At 40.3% G+C, this 23,510-nt stretch overlaps 1 protein-coding gene across 1 annotated transcript in view; it reads right to left on the bottom strand.

Annotated features, from left to right (window-relative positions):
• The window catches only part of LOC138980177 (adhesion G-protein coupled receptor G6-like), a 46,516-nt gene that overhangs the window by 1,770 nt on the left and 21,236 nt on the right, over window positions 1-23,510 (bottom strand). Inside the window, exons 9-19 of the mRNA XM_070353007.1 lie at window positions 21,635-21,702; window positions 20,828-20,974; window positions 18,720-18,814; window positions 12,055-12,332; window positions 10,666-10,886; window positions 9,875-10,051; window positions 8,926-9,062; window positions 7,129-7,391; window positions 6,283-6,352; window positions 4,816-5,003; window positions 1-1,473 (exon numbers count right to left, since the gene is read on the bottom strand). The exon at window positions 1-1,473 is cut by the window's left edge and continues 1,770 nt beyond it. Coding sequence (XP_070209108.1) covers window positions 1,211-1,473; window positions 4,816-5,003; window positions 6,283-6,352; window positions 7,129-7,391; window positions 8,926-9,062; window positions 9,875-10,051; window positions 10,666-10,886; window positions 12,055-12,332; window positions 18,720-18,814; window positions 20,828-20,974; window positions 21,635-21,702 — 1,907 coding nt within the window. The 3' untranslated portion in view covers window positions 1-1,210. The remainder of the gene's footprint in view (window positions 1,474-4,815; window positions 5,004-6,282; window positions 6,353-7,128; window positions 7,392-8,925; window positions 9,063-9,874; window positions 10,052-10,665; window positions 10,887-12,054; window positions 12,333-18,719; window positions 18,815-20,827; window positions 20,975-21,634; window positions 21,703-23,510) is intronic.

The following is a 23,510-nucleotide window of genomic DNA, read 5'->3' as shown; positions in this document are numbered from 1 at the left end:
AGCTGAAAAACATTCCCGAGAAGAATTTCAAGTTGTCAGTGTATGCTGTTGTCGATCAGTGAAACATCGTGTGGTACAGGTGGGTAAACCGGAACCATGCGTCTTTGTTATTGACAATATGCTTTTGGATATTGAGAAAAATGGCCGACTTCCGTAGCCCCCAAATTCCCCCACGTGTTCATCAGAATAGCAATATTGTTAAATGAAACTTCTTATATATGCGATCTTTCTCTTTAGCGATATTGGTATATGTTAGCTTGGGTAAGTCTTTACAAAGAAGACCTTCGGCGGGGATATTTTTTGTATTTTGCTTTTTGATAAGGAAGCTTTCTTATCACAATATCAGCGAGCTTTTCATAAGCGGGTATGTTCGTCTGTACATTCTTTTTGAGATTCGGGTGTTGTTCATTTTGTTTTGTTTTTGTATTAAGGGGTGTTTGTTTTCTTCATCAGTACGTCTATTTACGCCCAGAAGCGTAGGTATAGACTGGCAGTTACATAAGGATTTGATCAAACTCATACGTTGGCATTTTTATGATCCGCAAACGTCTACACATATTTTTAAACACACTGAGACTCAGTGTGTAACGTCCACATAAATCTCAACAACAACAAGAACAACACGAAAAGGAAAGAAAGAAACAAACACACCCTTTTAAATTAATGTGGCAAACAGTAACAAAAACGTTGCCACTCATCAGTGGAGAAAAGCAACCGTGGCGTTTCAGCGAATGATGAGCTTTAATGTACACATAATGCTGAAATAAAGAGTCTTCTCTCCGTACAAGACAGTCATTGGAGGAATGATGGCATGATAATACTGACAGTAATGCACAAATAAAAGGTTTATTATCTATACAAGACAGTTGTTGGGAGAAATTGTCATGACAATACTGACAGGTAATACAGAAATGAAGGGTCTATCCGTTTAACAAGAAAGCCTGTTACCTTTTTAACGCTACCCCGCCAACCAATGGTGCTATAGCAATACTGACAGTTATATCCGAAATATGGGGGTCAATTCTCAATACAAGCCAGTTTTATCATCATAATCCTGCCAAGCAATTATGGTATGGAAATACTGACACTATGATCAGAAATAACGGGGTCTATTATATATCCAAGACAATCCATTGCTTTCTTGACTACAATCCAGCCAAGAAATAACGCTATGGCGGCTTTGCCAGTGTAGGGCCAAATATACCACATTTCACTTGGAGCGGGTGAAGCTGGTTTCTTTCGTAACTGGCCTACATGGAGCAGACTGTATCAGTGGCAGCGACCCACGCGGCCCTCTCCTAGCTTGCTTGCGTCTGCAGATCAAGTCCAGCCAGAACTGGCGCACGGCGGGGTCGCGTGCCGTGAAGCTGGCGAAGATGAGAAACCCCTGAAAGGCGGTGGTGCAAGTGAACAAATACTGGAACACCAGGCGCGCGTCCTCGATGGCAAAAAAGGCAAAGAACCAACTCAGACCTGTGGTAGGAAACATAAAACATAATAATAATAATAATAATAATAATAATAATAATAATAATAATAATAATAATAATAATAATAATAATAATAATAATAATAATAATAATTGTCAGTAAGTACTGGTGTCACATGACTGATGTGAACCAGTTGATTGGCTAATGGCGATGCGCTTAAATCTGTTAGCGCACTCCTGGAGTGCGCTAACTTTTCCACAGAGCGTATTCTTACACCCTTTGCCAAAGCGAGACTGTACTCTCATCCTCAGAATTAATTAATGACATGTAGCTTATATTCTCCACAATACCAATGATTATGACCATAAATGTCCTGCTTTTCAATTAAAGCAGAAGTGTTTTTTTCTGACAGATTGCATGCGCCTGTGCCGCCCACAGTTGCACTGATCTAAAAATAGAACCCGCTGTGTCTAATTTTTCAGTTTCGACTTGCGAAGATTCCTCTCATAATTATGCCATGTTGGTGGCATGTACCTTATTATCCACATTACCAAATGATGAGTTACTATACAATTCCCAGCAGCTAACAGAAAACACAAGTGTTATTCCGATAACGTAGCAGCTAGATCAGCACGTAGCAGACTACCCTGAAATACGACTGCATCTGTTCAGTAAATGAATGTTTTCCGTTTATTTTAAGGCAAGAACAATCGGAATTGAAAACGTGTAGGGTTTAGAACGTTCTTACCACATATAAGACTTATTACCAGCCTGCTTTATGTGTGCAGACTCAGTGCAACGGGACGAGCAATTTTTGTTTTTGAAATGAGACTCAGTGCAATAGCCTAGCAGACGACATAAATCCCGCTCAGCAAATTAACATGGCAAATGTGAACGATAAAACGATGGGGATATAATACGTGTAGGGTTCAGAGCATTCTTACCGTTCATATTTAGTACCAGACTCCCCGATGAGGGAAGCCGGATACCACACGAAAAACATGCCACGTTTATTTTGAAAATGGGCTTTCCGTCGACCTTGGCAAGGGGCACAACTCTGCACAGTCAATCTGTCTAAGCTCGACAGTGAAGGTTTCGAACCGCAAATAACTGAAAGCACAGTCCTTTCTCCGAGTTCAAATGAGAGAAAGATCATCACTGTTTAGCTTAACGCTACACTGGAATTTACCAACAGAAATTAAAACAAGAGTTTGCGTGTGATGAAAGCACGACACACGAGACAGCCCACACAAAAGTAGATCTTCTATACGACCTGACCACACAGTTATGCCTATTCAAATGCGCGTAGCAAAATGTGCGTGTTGTATCTTCTTTTTTCTCTGGCGGTACCGACAATATCGTTATTGAAACAATCCCAGTGCACTAAGGGATTTATAGAGCAAATCTCGAAAATAATTATTGAACTCAGCGCTATGCGCTTCGTTCAATAATGAATTTTCTCGATTTGCTCTATAAATCCCTTAGTGCACTGGGATGTCTCAATAACTTAAATAATAATAATAATAATAATAATAATAATAATAATAATAATAATAATAATACGAGAATGTATGAAAAAAACAAGTCGCGTAAGGCGAAATAACAACATTTAGTCAAGATGTCGAACTCACAGAATGAAACTGAACGCACTGCTTTTTTCACCAAGACCACATACTCGTAGTTTCGTCAGTTCACCGCTCGTGGCAAAGGCAGTGAAATCGACAAGCCATGCAGAATAGTGCGGTAGTGGTCGCGCTGAGCAGGACAACACGCTTTTCTGTATGTCTATTCTTTTTAACTTAACTGAGTTTGTTTTTAATCCAAACATAATCAGGGACCGACAAGTAATAAGATGAAATTGTTTTTGAATCGATTTCGGAAAATTATTTGTGTCAGATCATAATTTTCCTATTTTTAATTTTCAGAGCTTGTTTGTAATCCAAATATAACATATGTATATGTGTTTGGAATCAGACATTGACGAAGAATAAGATGGACTTATTTTTGGATCGTTTAATAACAAAATAATTTTAATTACAAGTTTCCGATTTTTAATGACCAAACTAATTCATTAGTTTTTAAGCCACCAAGCTGGAATGCAATACCAAAGTCCGGCCTTCGTCGAAGATTGCTTTGCCAAAATTTCAATCAATTTAATTGAAAAATGAGGGTGTGACAGTGCCGCCTCAACTTTTACAAAAAGCCGGATATGACGTCATCAAAGGTATTTATCGAAAAAAAGAATTCCCAGGAACTCTCATGTCAAATTTCATAAAGATCGGTCCAGTAGTTTAGTCTGAATCGCTCTACACACACACACGCACAGACAGACAGACAGACAGACAGACAGACAGACAGACAGACAGACAGACAGACAGACACACACACACACACACACACACACACACACACATACACCACGACCCTCGTCTCGATTCCCCCTCTATGTTAAAACATTTAGTCAAAACTTGACTAAATGTAAAAACGCGCACATATCTCACCACAAGGCTACTCAGGGCGCATTTATACACATTCGTTCGCATTTACAACTCAAGCACACTCATATACACGTACGCACAAATGACATGAATATGACAAGACAACAACACAAATACAAAGGGGGGGGGGGTTGTAGCGGGGCACGGTAGTCTGAGGATTATACATAAGACAACATAATGATTACAACAATAACAACAAGAGCAGTTGCATTGTTTATTCACATGCACACAAAACAAAGATAGATTCCTTCCCGGGTAAACAATAATGTAAACCATCAGCTGTTACGAAATTAATTCATCCTAAAATGTCCACTATGCATACAAAAAACTGTTATAGCTAAGCTGTATTAATGTTATGTTTCCTAGTAGACGGATGTCCTGAAATCTCATCTTAGTGCTGGTTTACGTTATACCTTTACTACATTGGAAGGAAATGGAAAGTTGTCCTCCAGACAGTTACACCATCCTGCTAACTAGTACACACCCGTAGAGTTCCATTTTAAGTAAAACCTCATCTTAACACACACACACACACACACACACACATACATTCCAGCTGAGCACATTGAGACGGAGTCTATTTATTCAAATAAAACATAAAGTTATTTTGTCTAATAACAATGTGGTGCAATTAAAGACAGATTTACATGAAGTAACAGACATGTTAGGACCAGTTAACAGTCGTATTACACGATTATACACAAGTCACTAGGCTTAAAGAGAGTGTCATCCCCCTCCACCCTCCCCAAGAATGACCAAGAGGTTTTAAATGGAAGAATATTCATGTTTGCAATTCAATATGCCCACCATAACCACCCCCAGCCCCATCCCCCAACCCCCCACCCCACCCCACCACCCCCCCTTCTCCCATGTTAATTATTACTTACCTAGCAAGACGAAGCAGCCGATGGAAGTGCGGATGCTGATGGCGTTGTAGCTGGTGCCACCACGGGACATGTCACGCCGACGACATATGCTGGCGACGATGAGGACGTAGAGAACGATGTTGGTGCTGACCATGATGATGATAGGGGCCAGGAAGGCGTAGTAGAACGGTGTGCGAGACATCCAGCAGCTTTGAATAAATTCAGATAATGCAATGAACCCCCCAGATATCCATACAGCTGAAAAAATCAGGTCTTAAATTTAAAAGGAGGAGTCTTAAAATGGGGGTATATTTACAGAGGTTATGAACGGAAAGTCTGAAAGAAAAACGTCAAGGTAAGTGTCTTTCAAATAGAGTTACGCGAAAGACGCCAGGGACAGTTCTGGTTACGGATATAACTGTTGAGCCCGCGGAAGGAGGTTTGTGTAACTTAGCACAGATGCAGGGGCACAGTCACGTTCATATGCCACCTTTGTCTTTGTAGCGTTACGAACGTTAAAAAAAAATGTAAGGGAAAACCGTCACAACGTCCATTCTCGGGTTCTGTTTGGTGCGCCTACAGAAGAGGGTCTCTGTCATCGTCCTGTGTAATTTGGAAAGACTGCTTCGTATTTTTTTTATATTTATTGCATATATCGGCTGCAGATACCCAGCAATAACATCATCACACAACTAGGATTTATTTCCGTTTTCCAAACTTGCGGTCGCTCTCTTTTCCACGTTAGATCAGCCTGACTGCGCGGCATATTTAAACAAAACGTGTATTCCCTCTTAGTTAAGTCTACAAAGAAACACATTGATGTAAACAAATGTGAAATATTGTTCAGTGTTCAGTGTCAAAGTGAAACATGCCGTCAAAAAACGACATCAAGTTAAGCAGTTGTCTGTTTTTGTGTGTGGACATTTTAGCCCAGCAAATGTTGTTGTAGTGTAGCATTGTCTAAAATGTATTCGCACATTCACATTGAGGCTACCTCTTGCAAGAATATATACATTACAACAACAAAAAGGTAATTGGGAAAAATAAATGTTACGGCCAATAGTCCTTGTCAGTAGTGCCACTTTTCAGTGTGGACAATGTTTTATTCGACACAAATTGTTACTGCTACACGGAGTGATAATCAGAAATGAGTACCAGGACTCACAAGAAAGAGCTATTTGTTGCATGCTTGTGATTATTTGTTTGAGCGTAGTAATTATAAGCTTGGCGTAACAGCGTAGCAATGTGTCTGAAAACGCAGCAGGCGACACCGAAAGCGTTACAGTTGACGAATCTGCATGTTACTATCTATATAACTAACATTTTTGCTTAATTAAAAATAGCAGAAATGACTATTGTATTCTTCAAAATGACATACATTAATATTTTTCACATGATGAGACGGCATAGGTAGCTACCCTCCCCCCTCCCCCTTCAATGAACAAAGCAAAACTGTGTATCATCCGAATGAATAAAGACAGAACTTACTATTGTTTCCCACCACTGTAAAGGTCGACATCAATGGACAATATGATGATCACTGGAATCAGAGGAAGACCTGCGCGTAGGTAAATATTGCATTATTCATCGGTAAACAAACATATCAATAGTCTCTGGTAAAATGCATTGCGGAACAAGCGATTCAAATGGAGAAAACAAATGCGTCTGTGAACAAATAATGTTATTAACAGTTGAATTTGGAAATACAACACAGCTACCTATTTATCAATCAGTGTTTGTACTATTGACGATTTTGTCCCGTGCGTAGTTTGCCTTGTGCTTGCGTGTACACACGAAGGGGGATAAGGCACTAGCAGGTCTGCACATAAGTTGGAGGATCGGAAACATCTCCACCCTTCATCCACCAGGCGCAACCGGGATTGAACACTTAAGCACAAGACCAAGTACGCACGGAAAAGGCTAGGTTGAACATACCTATGCTTGGCTTTTTTTTCAACAAAAACGGGACAGACTCAGAATCGACATTAGACAGTAAGGAACTGATGCAAAACTACATTCGACGTAAACTAAGTTACGCAATTTCATTTGATTCTTCAGTACTTTAACCATGCAATGTTTAATCGAGCTGAGCACAGTATGGCATTCTGGGAAGCCTGGTTGTGTCTTGTCATTGTGTTCAAACACCCCCACTAACACCAAAGTTGACTGTTTAGTATGTTGACATGGTAAAGTGTTGTATTGAAGAAAATAAGAAGTGTCAGTCCTTACAATAAACCATACTGATATGCTTAATTTAACGGGTCGCCTAGAATCAGTCCTGATTGATCAAATAATGATAACGGTACAGTACAATTGTAAAACATGAGAACTTACCCCAGGCCGGTAGAGCCGTTTTCAACATGTATCTGCTGATTCTCGTAACCATACCTTTGACCAGGAGTAGATAATACAGGATGCCCTCTATTACCATCCACATAAAAGACACCAGGATCAAATAGTGCAGCAGTGCTGCCACCAAGACACAGCTCGCATGACCATGCACGCGCGAGAATCCCGCCAGGAACGTGACCCATGCTAGAAGCAGGGCCAGCGCCATGTTGAACAAGGTCTGCTGGGGGTGACTGCTGTGCAACTTCCTGTGAACACACACGGATGATCTGAGTGAATCCTTCAAGTTTGGGTATTATGTACACCTGGCTTTGAGTCCCTCAATAGACAGAAGAGATGACTGACTGACTATTAGGGTTTAACGTCCTCTTAGACCAACTGGTCTATATTGGGACAGGTATTGGTAATACGTTGAAGATATGGTGTAGTACTTTGATTCGAACAAGCCCGCTGTGGCTGTCTTCTTCGACACACCAGCATTGGGTTTGTCTCGTCAAAGTATCGAAATACGATCATGATAATTGGAGACGAGAGATGATGCATGCGTGTCTTCGTGCTTTCCAAGCCCTGAGACTTTCGCTGTGAACGTGGGATCTATTTCGTGCGCATGTGTGCACACGGGGGTGTTCGGACACCGAAGAGAGTCTGCAAAAAGTTGACTCCGAGAAATAAATCTCTCGCCGAACGTGGAGATCGAAACAACGCTGACAGCGACCAACTGGCTACAAAGCCAGCGCGCTACCAACTGAGCTACGTCCCCGCCCTGAAGAGATGAGGCGGGATGGGATGAGACGATATGTGACCCTCCACCACGGAGTGCGTCGCATGTCACTTTTGCATGATTTTCATATTTTTACATTTTCCCACAGAGTGTTTTCATGCTCTATCCAGTGGTGAAAACCGTTTTAGAAAAGAGCGAAAACTGTTTGAGTTATAAGCCTGTGACTAAGGTGACCCTCACTCTGTTACCAGACACTCCCCGGACTTTTATTAAGCCTAGCGCAGAACCGCGCGAGGTGACATGCGACTCATATCGTGGTGGAGGGTCACATGTGGGATGGTGCGAATGGGATGAGACGATACAATTATGGGATAAGACGTATAGATGAGACGAGATGGAATGCGACGACAAGGGATGAGACGAGATTGGATAAGACCATATGAGATGAGACGAGATGAGATGGGACCAGATGAGATGAGACGAGATGAGATGGGACCAGATGAGATGAGACGAGGTGAGATGGGACCAGATGAGAAAAGTCGGGATAGGACGAGATGTGATGCAAATTATGATACCTCATGAGAAGAGATCAGATTAGATACAACTGGAAGAAAGGAGATGGGATGGATAAATGAGATGAGATCGGTTGAAAAGAGAATTTGATGATGCAATACAGTTCAATACAGCTATAACCAGAGAGACAAAATTGTCCCGTTCATACACTGACACTTCATATAAATTGTTGAAAACTGTTGACAAACTGTTCGGTTAATGGGAGATGGTAGACGCCACGGGATGCGAACAAGTCCCTAAATTTTCCGAAACTGTAGTGGCCATTTTTCGCACATTTTCCGAATTAAGCAAATTCTAGCAAAATCCATACTAATTATAATAATTTTTTGTTTGTACACTTTCTTGATAACAAAGACATGTATCGCACTTACTTGATAACAATGAAATGTTTCAAATTTACTTGATAACAAATGAAGTGAATCATATTTACTTGATCACAATGAAATGTATCAAATTTACTTGATAACAATGAACTTGATCACACTTACTTGATAGCAATGAAGGAGATGACAGTGACGGAAAGACCAGCAATAGACAGACTGAGGCCAAACACAGAGATGAGCGAGAGGGCTGATTCGTGAATCTGTGCTATCTTTTCTTTCCTGGTTTCCTGTCCGTATAGGTCCTGAAACGACCGGAAAATAAAACAGTGGTATTTAACAAAACATGTCACCAAGTGGCCACGGCTGCCACTGAGGATGTTAAATATAATTTTGTTTTAATTCTGAATTTCATCAAAAGCGGCCATGTCGTTCTGTAAGCTACCTCGCTTCAAAATGCGAAACCTGTGAGATGATCATCATCAAACACATTCTTACCTTAATTACATGGTGTTACCACAGTAACAAACCTCCTGCTAAGATTGGGTTTAAAACTAAAGAAAACATGTTCTTGTAGCTTAAAGTACTAGTACTAAAGGGGATTGTGACCAGTACCACAGTATTTTCGGAAAGATCTTCACGCTCAAACCCGCATTTACGGTACAACTTAAAGCTGTAGAAACAACCGTTCTCTGGCAAAGTAGGTAAGCGAACAACAACAACAAAACAAGCAAATAAACAAAACGCCTATATCTTACAAGTCGATAAGGCAATACTGTACAGCATCAAAGCGAACTTGATAAGAAGATCACAGTGAGTCGAAGACGTCTTTCCCTTACATCGTTGATACAAACAAAGAACAGTATTCCTCTGGCAATGAGGTACAACCAAACATGCATACCATTCTCCATTATATGACTGCTATCATGGACGATACTGACGATTAGTACAGAACATATTGTGTGAGATGATCACAGTCACACACGCCTTTTCCTTGCGCCGTGTCGATTTAGTAACAGCCTTGCTTTGGCAATGGAGTTTAAAAGACACACACATAAATACAAAGTAAAACAAATAAAAATCAAACCATATAATGAATGCCAAAGGGGATACTGACCAGTAGTACAGCGAAGTTTGTGAGATGATCACACTCACACACGAGCTTTCCTTGCACGGTGTTGCTGTGGTAACAACCTTCCTCTGACCACGCCCCCTTCCCGTCTTGCAGTGCAAAATCCCAGAACACACATCTGCTGCTTCGCACTCGTTGGATTGCTTGGTCTTTTAAAAGTGACTATAGAATGAATACTCATTATTAAATGTAATAACATTAATCAAACAAGTGCGCATGTAATAATGTGGCTGGATGGGGGGAGGGGGAGGGGTTGGTATTTACATGAGTCAACTTTTCACACACATACACAGACACACAGACACAGACACACAGGCACAGACACATGTACACAGACACAGACACAGACATAGACACAGACATAGACACAGACACAGACACACACACACACACACACACACACACACATACACCTCTATATGCTTTTATCAAGCGCCTGTGATTGGCTTGTTAGCAGCAGTAGTACTTGTAATTGTTGTGGCTGTCAGTGCCGTACCTGGGGGGGGGGGGGACCTGGGTTTCGGACACCCCCCCTCCACCCACCCCAGCTGCATGATAAACCTTGAATTGTAAAATGTTCTCAACAACCGGGCGTCGCCCCTGTCCCCCACAAGGGGCCTCGGCGGCCGCAGGGCCCCTCCCTTATTTTTGGACCCCCCCCCCCTCTCTTATACCTGATCTAGCCCTGGTTGTTGTTGTTGTTGTTGTTGATGTTTCTTTGTTTGGTGGTGGTGGTTTTGTGTTGTTTCTATTGCTCTGATTGAGCATTGACCTACCTGAACGGGGGTGAAGACAGTGGTCACTGATCCGTTGCCAAAGGCTGAAAGGTTGGTTTCAGGCTGGCCGTCCACAGTGATTCGGAGAGCGATCACCTTGCTGTTCAGCATGGTGTGACGGTGGCGCGAGTCAGCATCCGTCACGGCGGATGCACTGGACCGGAACAGCGAAGTCTGGGTGAAGATGCTGGCAGAGATGCGAATGTATCGCCCTGGGAATTCTGCAAAACATGGTTCTCTCACTGGCACATTCCTTCATGTGTAAACGGTTAGGCTCATCATCTGATATCTGTCTTGTCTTGTAAATGAGATAAGGCCAAGCACTCATATACATACGCATAATCAACTTCCGGGAAAAGTGGAAATGTTTGTTGTGTGGATTTATTTGATAGATTGACATGGGTGTCACTAGCGAGATTAATTCGTAATGAAAAATGCACCCTGCAGAAAAAGCAGCCAGGGTTTAGTGGGTGTTTTTTTTTAATCCAAAAGGAAGTCTACTGTCTTGTATGTAGAAGCCTAGACAGAACTGATGTCGTTCGTAGGACCGGTGACAAGGGGTGGATGGCAGATTTCACTTTAGTTCACACTGATGATTCTTAACCGATTTTACACCGACCCTTTAAGTAATACTCGAAGTCGCTGAAAAGCTCGGAGGACAAGATCATAGAAACGTTTGTCCATGTCAAAGCTCGCGTGATTTTCCATCAACATTCGACTGACTCGAAACCGGAGCATGACAAAACAAATTACTTGCCAGACCAATGAGAGAATCTTTCTCTGATATGATCTTTGGCTGGTGTATGCGTTCTCTGGAAGGATTTCTTTGAGACAGGAGAACCCAGTTCAAAGTCTCCAAAGTATCTAAAAGGCTCTCACAGCGACAGTTTTTCGGCGGTTTTGCATTGTATTACTTTCGATCGCATCAAGTTAATTTCTATTGTATTGTATTTGTACAACCTCTAATTCAGTAGTAAACTGAAATACATTGCAGGGCATTTTATTGCGATGTTATGTCAACATCGTAGGTTCTGTGGTACAGCTGAACGCTGTCTCTAACGACCTCAAAAGGGAACCACCAATTCAAAATTACTGGTCGTCACAGACATGTTGTTGCTATGGAAAAGTGATTTATATAGAAAGAAAACAAAACTTATCGGGGATGTGTGGATGGTCGTACAGGACAGGTAGTCGTGTATCAGAGGTGCGAGGAGAGAAAGGTTCGACTGTATTGTATAGTAATGTCGTAGATTGTAATACTTGATTTTGTCTTGCACTGCATTGCATAGTATTGTAATGTGTTTTGTACAGCATCGCACTTCAGTGGTATTGTTTTGCATTATATAATGAATTGTCTTAATTGCATTGTTTTTCTACTAAATATCTTACTTTCAGCAATACTACGGAAGGTCTTGCCGGGCAGCATGATGGCCGTGTCTGTGTTGTCATATTTCCCCTCGTCCTCTGATCGGTTCCCCCGACCTTGACCTTCTGTGATCTCGAAGACCTCACCGCTGTCTGACGCAAGCTCAAGTCCAAGCACGTGCGAGTCGGTGACTGTTGTCAGGTTCCAGACCTGAAGGACGGTGTTGTTGGTCTGAATGCGAGTGGAGCCTGACTCGCCAAGTAACACACTGTCCCCAAGTGACTCTACGGCTTGCAGCACTCTGAATTAGGAATGATACCTAGTGCAGTTAGAGATATAGAGACTCAGTAGGAAAGAGACATAGAGACTCAGTAGAAAAGAGATATAGAGACTCAGTAAGAAAGAGACCTAGAGACTCAATAGGAAAGAGACATAGAGACTCAGTAGGAAAGAGACCTAGTGCAGTTAGTGATATAGAGACTCAGTAGGAAAGAGATATAGAGACTCCGTAGGAAAGAGACATAAAGATTCAGTAGGAAAGAGACCTAGTGCAGTTAGTGATATAGAGACTCAGTAGAAAAGAGATATAGAGACTCAGTAGGAAAGAGACATAGAGACTCAGTAGAAAAGAGATATAGAGACTCAGTAAGAAAGAGACCTAGTGCAGTTAGAGATATAGAGACTCAGTAGGAAAGAGACATAGAGACTCAGTAGGAAAGAGACATAGAGATTCAGTAGGAAAGAGACATAGAGACTCAATAGGAAAGAGACATAGAGACTCAGTAGGAAAGAGACCTAGTGCAGTTAGTGATATAGAGACTCAGTAGGAAAGAGACATAGAGACTCAGTAGGAAAGAGATATAGAGACTCAGTAGAAAGAGACCTAGTGCAGTTAGTGATATAGAGACTCAGTAGGAAAGAGACATATAGACTCAGTAGGAAAGAGACATATAGACTCAGTAGGAAAGATACATAGAGACTCAGTAGGAAAGAGACAGAGACTCAGTAGGAAAGATACCTGGTGCAGTTAGAGACAGAAAATGTGTAGACAAGAGATCTAGTGCAGTTAGAGACATACAGACTCAGTAGGAAAGATACAGAGACTCAGTAGGAAAGATACCTGGTGCAGTTAGAGACATAGCAAATGTGTAGACAAGAGATCTAGTGCAGTTAGAGACATAGAGACTCAGTAGGAAAGAGACAGAGACTCAGTAGGAAAGATACCTGGTGCAGTTAGAGACAGAGAATGTGTAGACAAGAGATCTAGTGCAGTTAGAGACATACAGACTCAGTAGGAAAGAGACAGTGTGCAGTTAGAGACAGAGAATGTGTAGACAAGAGATCTAGTGCAGTTAGAGACATACAGACTCAGTAGGAAAGAGACAGAGACTCAGTAGGAAAGATACCTGGTGCAGTTAGAGACAGAAAATGTGTAGACAAGAGATCTAGTGCAGTTAGAGACATACAGACTCAGTAGGAAAGAGACAGTGTGCAGTTAGAGACAGAGAATGTGTAGACAAGAGATCTAGTGCAGTTAGAGACATACAGACTCAGTAGGAAAGAGACAGTGTGCAGTTAGAGACAGAGAATGTGTAGACAAGAGATCTAGTGCAGTTAGAGACATACAGACTCAGTAGGAAAGAGACAGTGTGCAGTTAGAGACATAGAGAATGTGTAGACAAGAGATCTAGTGCAGTTAGAGACATACAGACTCAGTAGGAAAGAGACAGTGTGCAGTTAGAGACAGAGAATGTGTAGACAAGAGATCTAGTGCAGTTAGAGACATACAGACTCAGTAGGAAAGAGACAGTGTGCAGTTAGAGACAGAGAATGTGTAGACAAGAGATCTAGTGCAGTTAGAGACATAGATAATGTGTAGACAAGAGATCTAGTGCAGTTAGAGACATAGAGAATGTGTAGACAAGAGATCTAGTGCAGTTAGAGACAGAGAATGTGTAGACAAGAGATCTAGTGCAGTTAGAGACATACAGACTCAGTAGGAAAGAGACAGTGTGCAGACAGAGACAGAGACTCAGTGTGCAAGTAGAAGTTGAACAGCTGTAGGATGTCTACTATTTGATTTAACATGTGGAAGCAGTGAAGATAAGATAAGATAAGGTCAAAACTTCTTCTTCTTCTTCTTCTGCGTTCGTGGGCTGAAACTCTCACGTACACTCGTGTTTTTTGCACGAGTGGAATTTTACGTGTATGACCGTTTTTTGCCCCGCTATTTAGGCAGCCATACGTCGTTTTCGGAGGAAAGATCAAAACAAGATAAGATAAGATAAGATAACATAACATAACATAACATAATATAACATACAATCAAAACACAAAGACACTGCCAACGTTCCAAAATTCAGAATAAAAACAAACGAGAAAGGTAAGTTGTTGGAACGATTGTTATTAACAACAAAATACTTTACAGCCACAGATATTTCGACCCAACGGTCTTTTAAGTGCACAGACAAACACATAATAATTAAACAGTAAAAAGACTTAGCTCGCAAAAGGTGCAACAAGGCAAGGTGTCTTCTTCCCAAGCGGCTGCACCTTTTGCGAGCTAAATCTTTTACTGTGTAATTTGTTTTGTTCGTCTGTGCACTTAAAGAACCGTTGGGTCCAAATATTTGTGACTGTAACGTATTGTTTTGTCAATAACAAACGTTCCAACAACTTACCTTTCTTGTTTGATTTATTATAACATAACATAACATAACATAACATAACATAACATAACATAACATAGCATGAAATAGGATACTAATTAATCTATTTTCGTTAATTGTGATCACATTTTAAGAGTAAACATAACATATGTATATATTTTTAGATTCAGAATGTGATGAAAAATACGATGCAATCACTTTTAAATCTGTTTGCGAAAAATCGATTTTAATGACAACTTTAATGAGCAAACTCATCAATTTATTTGTAAGCCTCCAAGCTGAAACGCAATACCAAAGTCCGGGCTTTGTAGAAGATTACTCGACCAAAATTTCAACCAATTTGGTTGAAAAATGAGAGCGTGACAGTGCCGCCTCAACTTTCACGAAAAGCCGCATATGACGTCATCAAAGACATTTATCCAAAAAAATGAAAAAAACATTTGGAGATATCATACTCAGGATCTTTCATGTCAAGTTTCATGAAGATCGGTCCAGTAGTTTTCTCTGAATCGCTCTACACACACACACCCACACACACACACACCCACACACATACACCACGACCCTCGTCTCGATTCCCCTCTCTACGTTAAAACATTTAGTCAAAACTTGACTAAATGTAAAAAGGCAAAAAATAATTGTAGAAGCAAACCTGCATGCAACTGAGGTAAAAAAATTCAAAATTCAAAATTAAAAAAACACACAAAAAACACACACTTACGTACACATTCATACACAAGAACCAGCTTTTAATCCTGACCGGACATAGTTCTTAGATCAAGACTGGTTTTATTACAGAACAAACACACAAACTCAAACAGACACACTGTTTCAGGGTTGCCGCGAAAGTATCTGTGAGAATCTTACACAAATGAGGCAGAGCGCTATTCAAAGATCTGATAAGGCCACACACAAAAATAGTCTGTTTACGGTATCCCGACCGACCCTATTTTTTCGCGCGACCCTAGACTTTTCTTTTGGCATTTTGGAAAAAAAAAAAAAATTAAAATAAAAGTCTTTGTTGTTTGGCAAAATACAGTGAAACCCGGCTATATTGAAGTAGGCTATATTGAAATCCCGGCTATATTGAAGAATTTTTCAGGTCCCGGCTGAAGCTCTACTTTTTCTTTGTTAAAAAATGTTGGCTACATTGAAGTCGGCTATATTGAAATCCCGGCTATATTGAAACAAAAATTCAGCCCACGGGACGTTTTTACCTGGCTATATTAAATGTTTGCTCCAAAGATTTGTTTAACTTTTTATTTTTAAGAACAATGACTGCGCGGGCGCCGAATGATATGACACGCCTCTGTCAGCGCAAACAGTTGAGGAAGGGGAGAGGCCAGATCAGCATCAACTTTTGAGTCAGGAGGTTTTTGATAACATTACAGTCTAACAATGCCGCGGGCCTCTCACAGCTACGCCATGTAGTCTTGTGGTGCGTAGATCTCCCCGACTTAATTTCTCTTGTTCATGCGAGTAGTTTCCCTTTGTACACTAGCAAAAATGGCTGCAAAACAAACAAGTCGCGTAAGGCAAAATAACAACATTTAGTCAAGCTGTCGAACTCACAGAATGAAACTGAACGCACTGCATTTTTTTCACAATGACCGTAGTCCGCCGCTCGTACAAAAGGCAGTGAAATTAACGAGCCTGTTTAGTGCGGTTGTGGTTGGGCTGTGCTGCAAAGCACGCTTTTCTGTACCTCTCTTCGCTTCAACTTTCTGAGCGTGTTTTTAATCCAAACATATCATATCTATATGTTTTTGGAATCAGGAACCGACAAGGAATAAGATGAAATTGTTTTTAAATCGATTTCGGAAATTTAATTTTAATCATAATTTTTATATTTTTCATTTTTAGAGCTTGTTTTTAATCCGAATATAACATATTTATATGTTTCTGGAATCAGAAAATGATGAAGACTAAGATAAAAGTAAATTTGGATCATTGTTTATAAAACAATTTTGATTACAATTTTAATTTTTAAGGACCAAAGTCATTAATTAATTTTTAAGCCTCCAAGCTGAAATGCAATACCAAGGTCCAGCCTTTGTCGAAGATTGCTTGACTAAAATTTCAATCAATTTGATTGAAAAATGAGGGTGTGACAGTGCCGCCTCAACTTTTACAAAAAGTCGGATATGACGTCATCAAAGACATTTATCCAAAAAATGAAAAAAAGTCTGGGGATATCATACCCAGGAACTCTCATGTCAAATTTCATAAATATCGGTCCAGTAGTTCACTCTGAATCGCTCTACACACACACACGCACAGACAGACAGAAACACACACACACACACACACACACACACACACACACACAGACAGAAACACACACACACACACACACACACCACGACCCTCGTCTTGATTCCCCCTCTATGTTAAAACATTTAGTCAAAACTTGACTAAATGTAAAAAGGGTGAGTCTGACAATTAAAAGAAAAATCGAGCTTATTCAGAAGCTGGAAACTGGCTGCAAAAAAAGAAAGGAAGTAGCTGAGGAATATGGAATGTGTGTTTGTGTGTGTAGGGGAGGGGGGGCGTGCGTGTGTGTCCGTGTGTGTGTGTGTGTGTATGTTTATTTTATTTTATTAATTTTTTTATTTACGAGGATTTATATCGCGCACGTATCTCACCACACAAGGCGACTCAAGGCGCATGTTACCTATTAATGCCGTGTGAGATGGAATTTTTTACACAATATATCACGCATTCACATCGGCCAGTAGATCGACTGCCTTTAGGCGCTGCATCCACCTTTCACGGCCTATTATTCCAGGTCACACGGGTATTTTGGTGGACATTTTTATCTACGCCTATACAATGTATGTGTGCAGAAAAAAAGCAAGGAGGCTCGAAGAACAACAGCCAACAGGTGAAAGATTAATGGGAATATATCTCCCATCAAACGCAATGTGTGGACACGGAAATAAGAACGTAGGCCTGTAGTGAAAAAAGTTCGGTTATATTGAATTTCTGAAGGAACAAGGAGGGAAATTCAATATAACCGAGAATTGCCTATATTGAAGTTCCGGCTATATTGAAGGTCTTCCCGGGTCCCGTGCCACTTCAACATAGCCGGGTTTCACTTAAATGTAACTTAAAAATATGGGGTTTTTTGGGGAAAAAAAATTTCCGACCTACCGACCCTATTTTTTTGGCCTATGTTACCGTAAACAGACTATTTTTTGTTTGTTGCCTAAACAAACGGAAGTAAGCGCTCTAAATGACAATTTAAATAGCGCGCTGCCTCATTTGTACCAGACATTTAGTCTTGCAAGACTATGAGTAACTACAATACAATATGTTTTGCAAATCCTGGCTGTACATTTACCTTCCGTCTTTCGGGCTTTTTTTAACAAACCCATTGAACACTGTTCAAATATCTGCAACACAAATATATGCCTTTGCTACGCAAAAGAGTGGACCGAGATTGAAGCGAATGTGAAATATGTGAATGTAAAGAATTATCATGCAATATTGAAGTTCTGATAGACTTGTGGGGGGATTCGCGGTATTGAATTTGATACGACGCACAGTGCCCTGTTTTAACCCCTACTACTACGGAATTGTAACGTTAGGGACTTTTATGTACAACAACAAACTGCACGTGGTTCCGGTTTCGTCATCATTGGTAAAGTAGACGTATATTTTGTCAGGCATGCGTTTACGGCAGATATTAGGCCGTGCGATGTACAACACATCATTTCTTACCATGCAAGCATTATATTCAGTCAGGTAACATGCTGTTCGCAGAACAATATAAAGCCCCATCCACCCTAACTCTTTTAACGGCAGCCCAGCAGACACTGTTTGGCACTGAGCCGTCAACAAACATAGTCCAGATATTTTGACGAGACAATTCGACTCGGCGGCATCACACTTGTTTTGTCAACAAATCGAGTCTTATTGTTTTGCTGAAAACAAATAGCTGTAGATATTTTGTGATTGACACTAGAGACAATTCATGCAATCAAAACGGGTTAACAACAACATACAAATGAGCCTACCTGTTTGTTGCATTATCCGCAGTGTTGGACCGTTCTAATACGGTCTGGTTGAGTCCAGCTACAATCTCAACGACCTCCAATAAGTCTGTTGCGGTCTGTTGATAAGAGAAAACGTGAAAGCGTGCAGCCCCGCAGCACCATTTGGAAACAGTTTCTATGGATGTTGCCCCAATATGAATAAGGGACATGAGGCAGCGCCAAAAAGTCATGCATGCATTTTCACTTACATTGTTCGTGCAAACGCTATCCAGACAACAACAACAACAAAATAAGTTTACTTTACTTTACTTTATTTGGTGTTTAACGTCGTTTTCAACCACGAAGGTTATATCGCGACTGGGAAAGGGGGGAAATGGGATAGAGCCACTTGTCAATTGTTTCTTGTTCACAAAAGCACTAATCAAAAATTTGCTCCAGGGGCTTGCAACGTAGTACAATATATTACCTTACTGGGAGAATGCAAGTTTCCAGTACAAAGGACTTAACATTTCTTACATACTGCTTGACTAAAATCTTTACAAACATTGACTATATTCTATACTAGAAACACTTAACAAGGGTAAAAGGAGAAACAGAATCCGTTAGTCGCCTCTTACGACATGCTGGGGAGCATCGGGTAAATTCTTCCCCCTAACCCGCGGGGGGTTTAGTTTATGACAAAACAACACTTTACATTCACTGATCTTCGACTCAGTGGTCTTGTAAGTGGACAGGCAGCCAAACACTTATATTACAGAACATAAAAATGACTGTCCAGACAGAAATGACTGTAATTCGTTTTCAACATGTTCTGCAAACAAGAACATATCACCATCAAGCTGATATATAAATGCACAACACACTGCAGTGTCGTGTGTTACATACTCATCAATGACATACAACCGGTGAAGGATTTGCTCTCTTCAGAAAATACACAAGTTGCTCTCTGATTTTCCATTATAACTGTATACGTTTTCTTTTAATTCAGATTATTAACTATGGAGAGAACAGAATTTTGTTGCTATGAGTAGTTTTATAAAATAATCAAATAGAAAGATAAGAAAGGAGACGAGGATTATATTTATATAATTTAGAAATGTGTTGAATATGGGCTATGCAATTGTACGTTTTATTGTGCCTTCCTGGTTTTTGGCTCACGTAAGTGTAGCCTATGCGATCGTAACTTTGTCTGTCTGTGCGTGCGTGCGTGCGTGCGTGCGTCTGTGCGTGTGTATGTCTGTGGTAGAAACTCTAACATTTGAAGACGTCACATTACATTGACGTCACATTATGACGTAAGAGGGTTAGACGTCACGCGAAGGAAGTACTGACAGTCTCGGTCATTATTATTTTGAGCGCGCCGAGACTAGTTGGCAGTCGTGTCCTTGTAAGTAGGCTACATGCAGACAGACAGATCTAGATCTAGCTTTCTTGCACAGTTTCACCTATGCTCTTTCTGTGTGTGTGTGTGTGTGTGTGTGTGTGTGTGTGTGTGTGTGTGTGTGTGTGTGTGTGTGTGTGTGTGTGTGTGTGTGTGTGTGTGTGTGACGGAGTGATTGAGTTTGTGTTACTGTTTGTCGATTTCTTACGTGAGCCTTGATGGCTTCGCCTCTTGTTGTTTGTTTGTTTTTCTTATTTTTGAAGATACATATAGCATAGTCTTGTATTTCTGATGTTATTTGATGTTGATGTATGATATTGTTGTCATGTCATATATGTACCAAAAAGAAATAAAACCATGTTTAAAAAAAAAATGTAAAGGGATTTTAAATAAGTGTTGAAGTTGTCAGACACGAAAGAGTCACTAGAATGAAAACACAACACTAGTAATGTCATGTATGACACGGACACATACAACGTTAAATGACATACGATATACCTCATAAAAAATACCAGCTTTTCTGTCAATCTGACCGAGGCCGATATGCTCACAAAGGATTGAAAAATGCTGGTCTTCCTACAAGATTAAATATTTCAAACAAATGGTTGATTAGTTCTGACTTTGACAATTTAAATTTCACTTGGGATTGGAATCACATCACAAAAATAAGGTACCAATAAAACCTCATCTGCCAAAAGATAAATCTCAAATGCCCTATTCCTGCAAAATAATCGTGTCTTACACATACTTCTATCGGGATGTTACTTAGTCTCGTAGCATATTCCAGGATGTTGGCTACCAGAATGACGTCAAGTGCTGATGTAGTGGAGTTTTCTCTCAACACAGCTTTAGTAGCGTTGACAATTTCTGGCAAAGTCATTTCGTTTATATTCGCCTGAAAAACAAACAACAGGATGAGCTTCTATGCAATCGTAAGTGAGATCTCAAATATGCATTATATTGTCGTAAAGCATCATTGGACGTGCGTACACTATTTTGAGATCAACGGCAAGTGAATCTCAACAAAACACACTTATTTCATGAACGGATGGTAACTGTGACATCTCACAAAAAAATGCAAGCGATTGCAGTGATATGATGCATCAATGGGTGAAAACTATTTCGGCAATAATGACAGTTGAATCTAGACATAACACAAGTATTTCAGTACATTACACTTTCATTAGTGTGTCTTTTAGGTATTCATAATTACAGGGACGACCGGCACGGTTGGCCTAGTGGTACGGCGTCCGCCCTGTGATCGGGAGGTCGTGGGTTCGAACCCCGGCCGGGTCATACCGTAGGCTTTAAAATTGGCAATCTAGTGGCTGCTCCGCCTGGCGTCTGGCATTATGGGGTTAGTGCTAGGACTGGTTGGTCCGGTGTCAGAATAATGTGACTGGGTGAGACATGAAGCCTGTGCTGCGACTTCTGTCTTGTGTGTGGCGCACGTTATATGTCAAAGCAGCACCGCCCTGATATGGCCCTTCGTGGTCCGCTGGGCGTTAAGCAAACAAACAAACAAAATTACAGGGACTATTTTGGGATGTCTTACCATTGAGAGATTGTTTAATGCGCCTGTTTTCTCTGATTCAATCAGTTCGATCTCCGTCGTTGTCAAAGCTGCGATGAATAGATATATAAACATACAAACAAACAAATCAATAAACAGAAACACTGATTATTCAATGAATGAATTAATCGATGAATGTTAGGATAAATAACAAACAGAAAATAAAATAAATGAATACGTGTATAAATAATTGAAAGAATGAATTATCGAATGAATAAATAAATAAAAGAATGAATGAACGAATGAATGAATACATCCATTAATAAATACATGAATACATAACTACATATATGTATTTTCCTTTTTCTTCTTCCTGTTCTTGTTCTTGTTCTTGTTCTTCTTTGTTCGAAGGTAGCTACTTCAACCTGAACCCTTATTTTTCATATAATTTTTACTTTTTTAGTTTGTATGTTTGAATTAAATATATGTATTTTTTTCAATTACATTTTTTTATTTTTTTATTGGGGGGGGGGGGGGGGGGGGGGCATAACTGTGATTGTTCGTGAATGGCGGTCCACCTCCCCCCCCCTCCCCCCATCTGCCGGTGCCATGCGCTGTTTTAGGGATAATGTTACATCATATTTATATGTATCATGAGATAATTATTAAAAGAAAACCCTCGGGAAAATATCTCAATTTGTCTAGCGAATCGTGTGTATAACCTATTCATCTACTTTTGTTTATAATTTTCCTTAACAAAAGCAAACTTCTTGGAAACAATCCTGTTAGAGCCTTTTTTGCGTTTTAGCAAATGGTTGACTAAATGTTTTAACATAGAGGGGGGAATTCAATCGAGACGAGGGTCGTGGTGTATGTGTGTATGTGTGTGTGTGTGTGTGTGTGTCTGTGTGTGTGTGTCTGTGTGTGTGTCTGTGTGTGTGTGTGTGTGAGTGTGTGTGTGTGTAGAGCGATTCAGAGTAAACTACTGGACTGATCTTTATGAAATGTTTCATGAGAGTTCCTGGGTATGATATCCCTAGACACCTTTTTCATTTTTTCGATAAATGTCTTTTATGACGTCATATCCGGCTTTTTGTAAAAGTTGAGGCGGCACTGTCACACCCTCATTTTTCAATCAAATTGATTGAAATTTTGGCCAAGCAATCTTCGACAAAGGCCGGACTGTAGTATTGCATTTCAGCTTGGAGGCTTAAAACTTAATTAATGACTTTGGTCATTAAAAATCTGAAAATTGTAATTAAAATTATTTTTGTATAAAACGATTCAAATTTACGTTTATCGTATTCTTCATCATTTTCTGATTCCAAAAACATATAAATATGTTATATTTGGATTAAAAACAAGCTCTGAAAATTAAAAATATAAAAAATTATGATTAAAATTAAATTTCTGAAATCGATTTAAAAACAATTTCATCTTATTCCTTGTCCGTTCCTGATTCCAAAAACATACAGATATGATATGTTTAGATTAAAAACACGTTCAGAGAGTTAAAAAGAATAGATATATAGAAAAGCGTGCTATCCTCCTCAGCGCAACTGCTACCGCGCTTTTCTGGATTGTTAATGTCACTGCCTTTGCCACGAGCGCTGGACAGACGATGCTACGAGTGTACGGTCTTGCGGAAAAAATGCAGTGCGTTCAGTTTCATTCTGAGCGAGTTTTCGCGAGGAACAGGGTTGAGCTACGGTAGGGTCACTGCGCATGTCTGGTTTTTTTCTTCGCGGAAACGCTGTTGGGTTGTGTCCAGTCGCGTCCCTTGCAATAAGATGGCGACAAGCGCGTTACGGATTTACTGTTGTGGAGAGTTGATGGACGACGATGATGAACAAGCAGTACTGTTTTATTGTTGATGTGAATGTAATGCCAAAACATCGAACTATCGATTCGAACGTCA

Source organism: Littorina saxatilis, linkage group LG11, assembly GCF_037325665.1.
Source record: "Littorina saxatilis isolate snail1 linkage group LG11, US_GU_Lsax_2.0, whole genome shotgun sequence".
Lineage (NCBI taxonomy): Eukaryota > Metazoa > Mollusca > Gastropoda > Littorinimorpha > Littorinidae > Littorina > Littorina saxatilis.
Note: the sequence above shows the minus strand (reverse complement) of the source record. Positions and strands in the feature narration are given on the sequence as shown.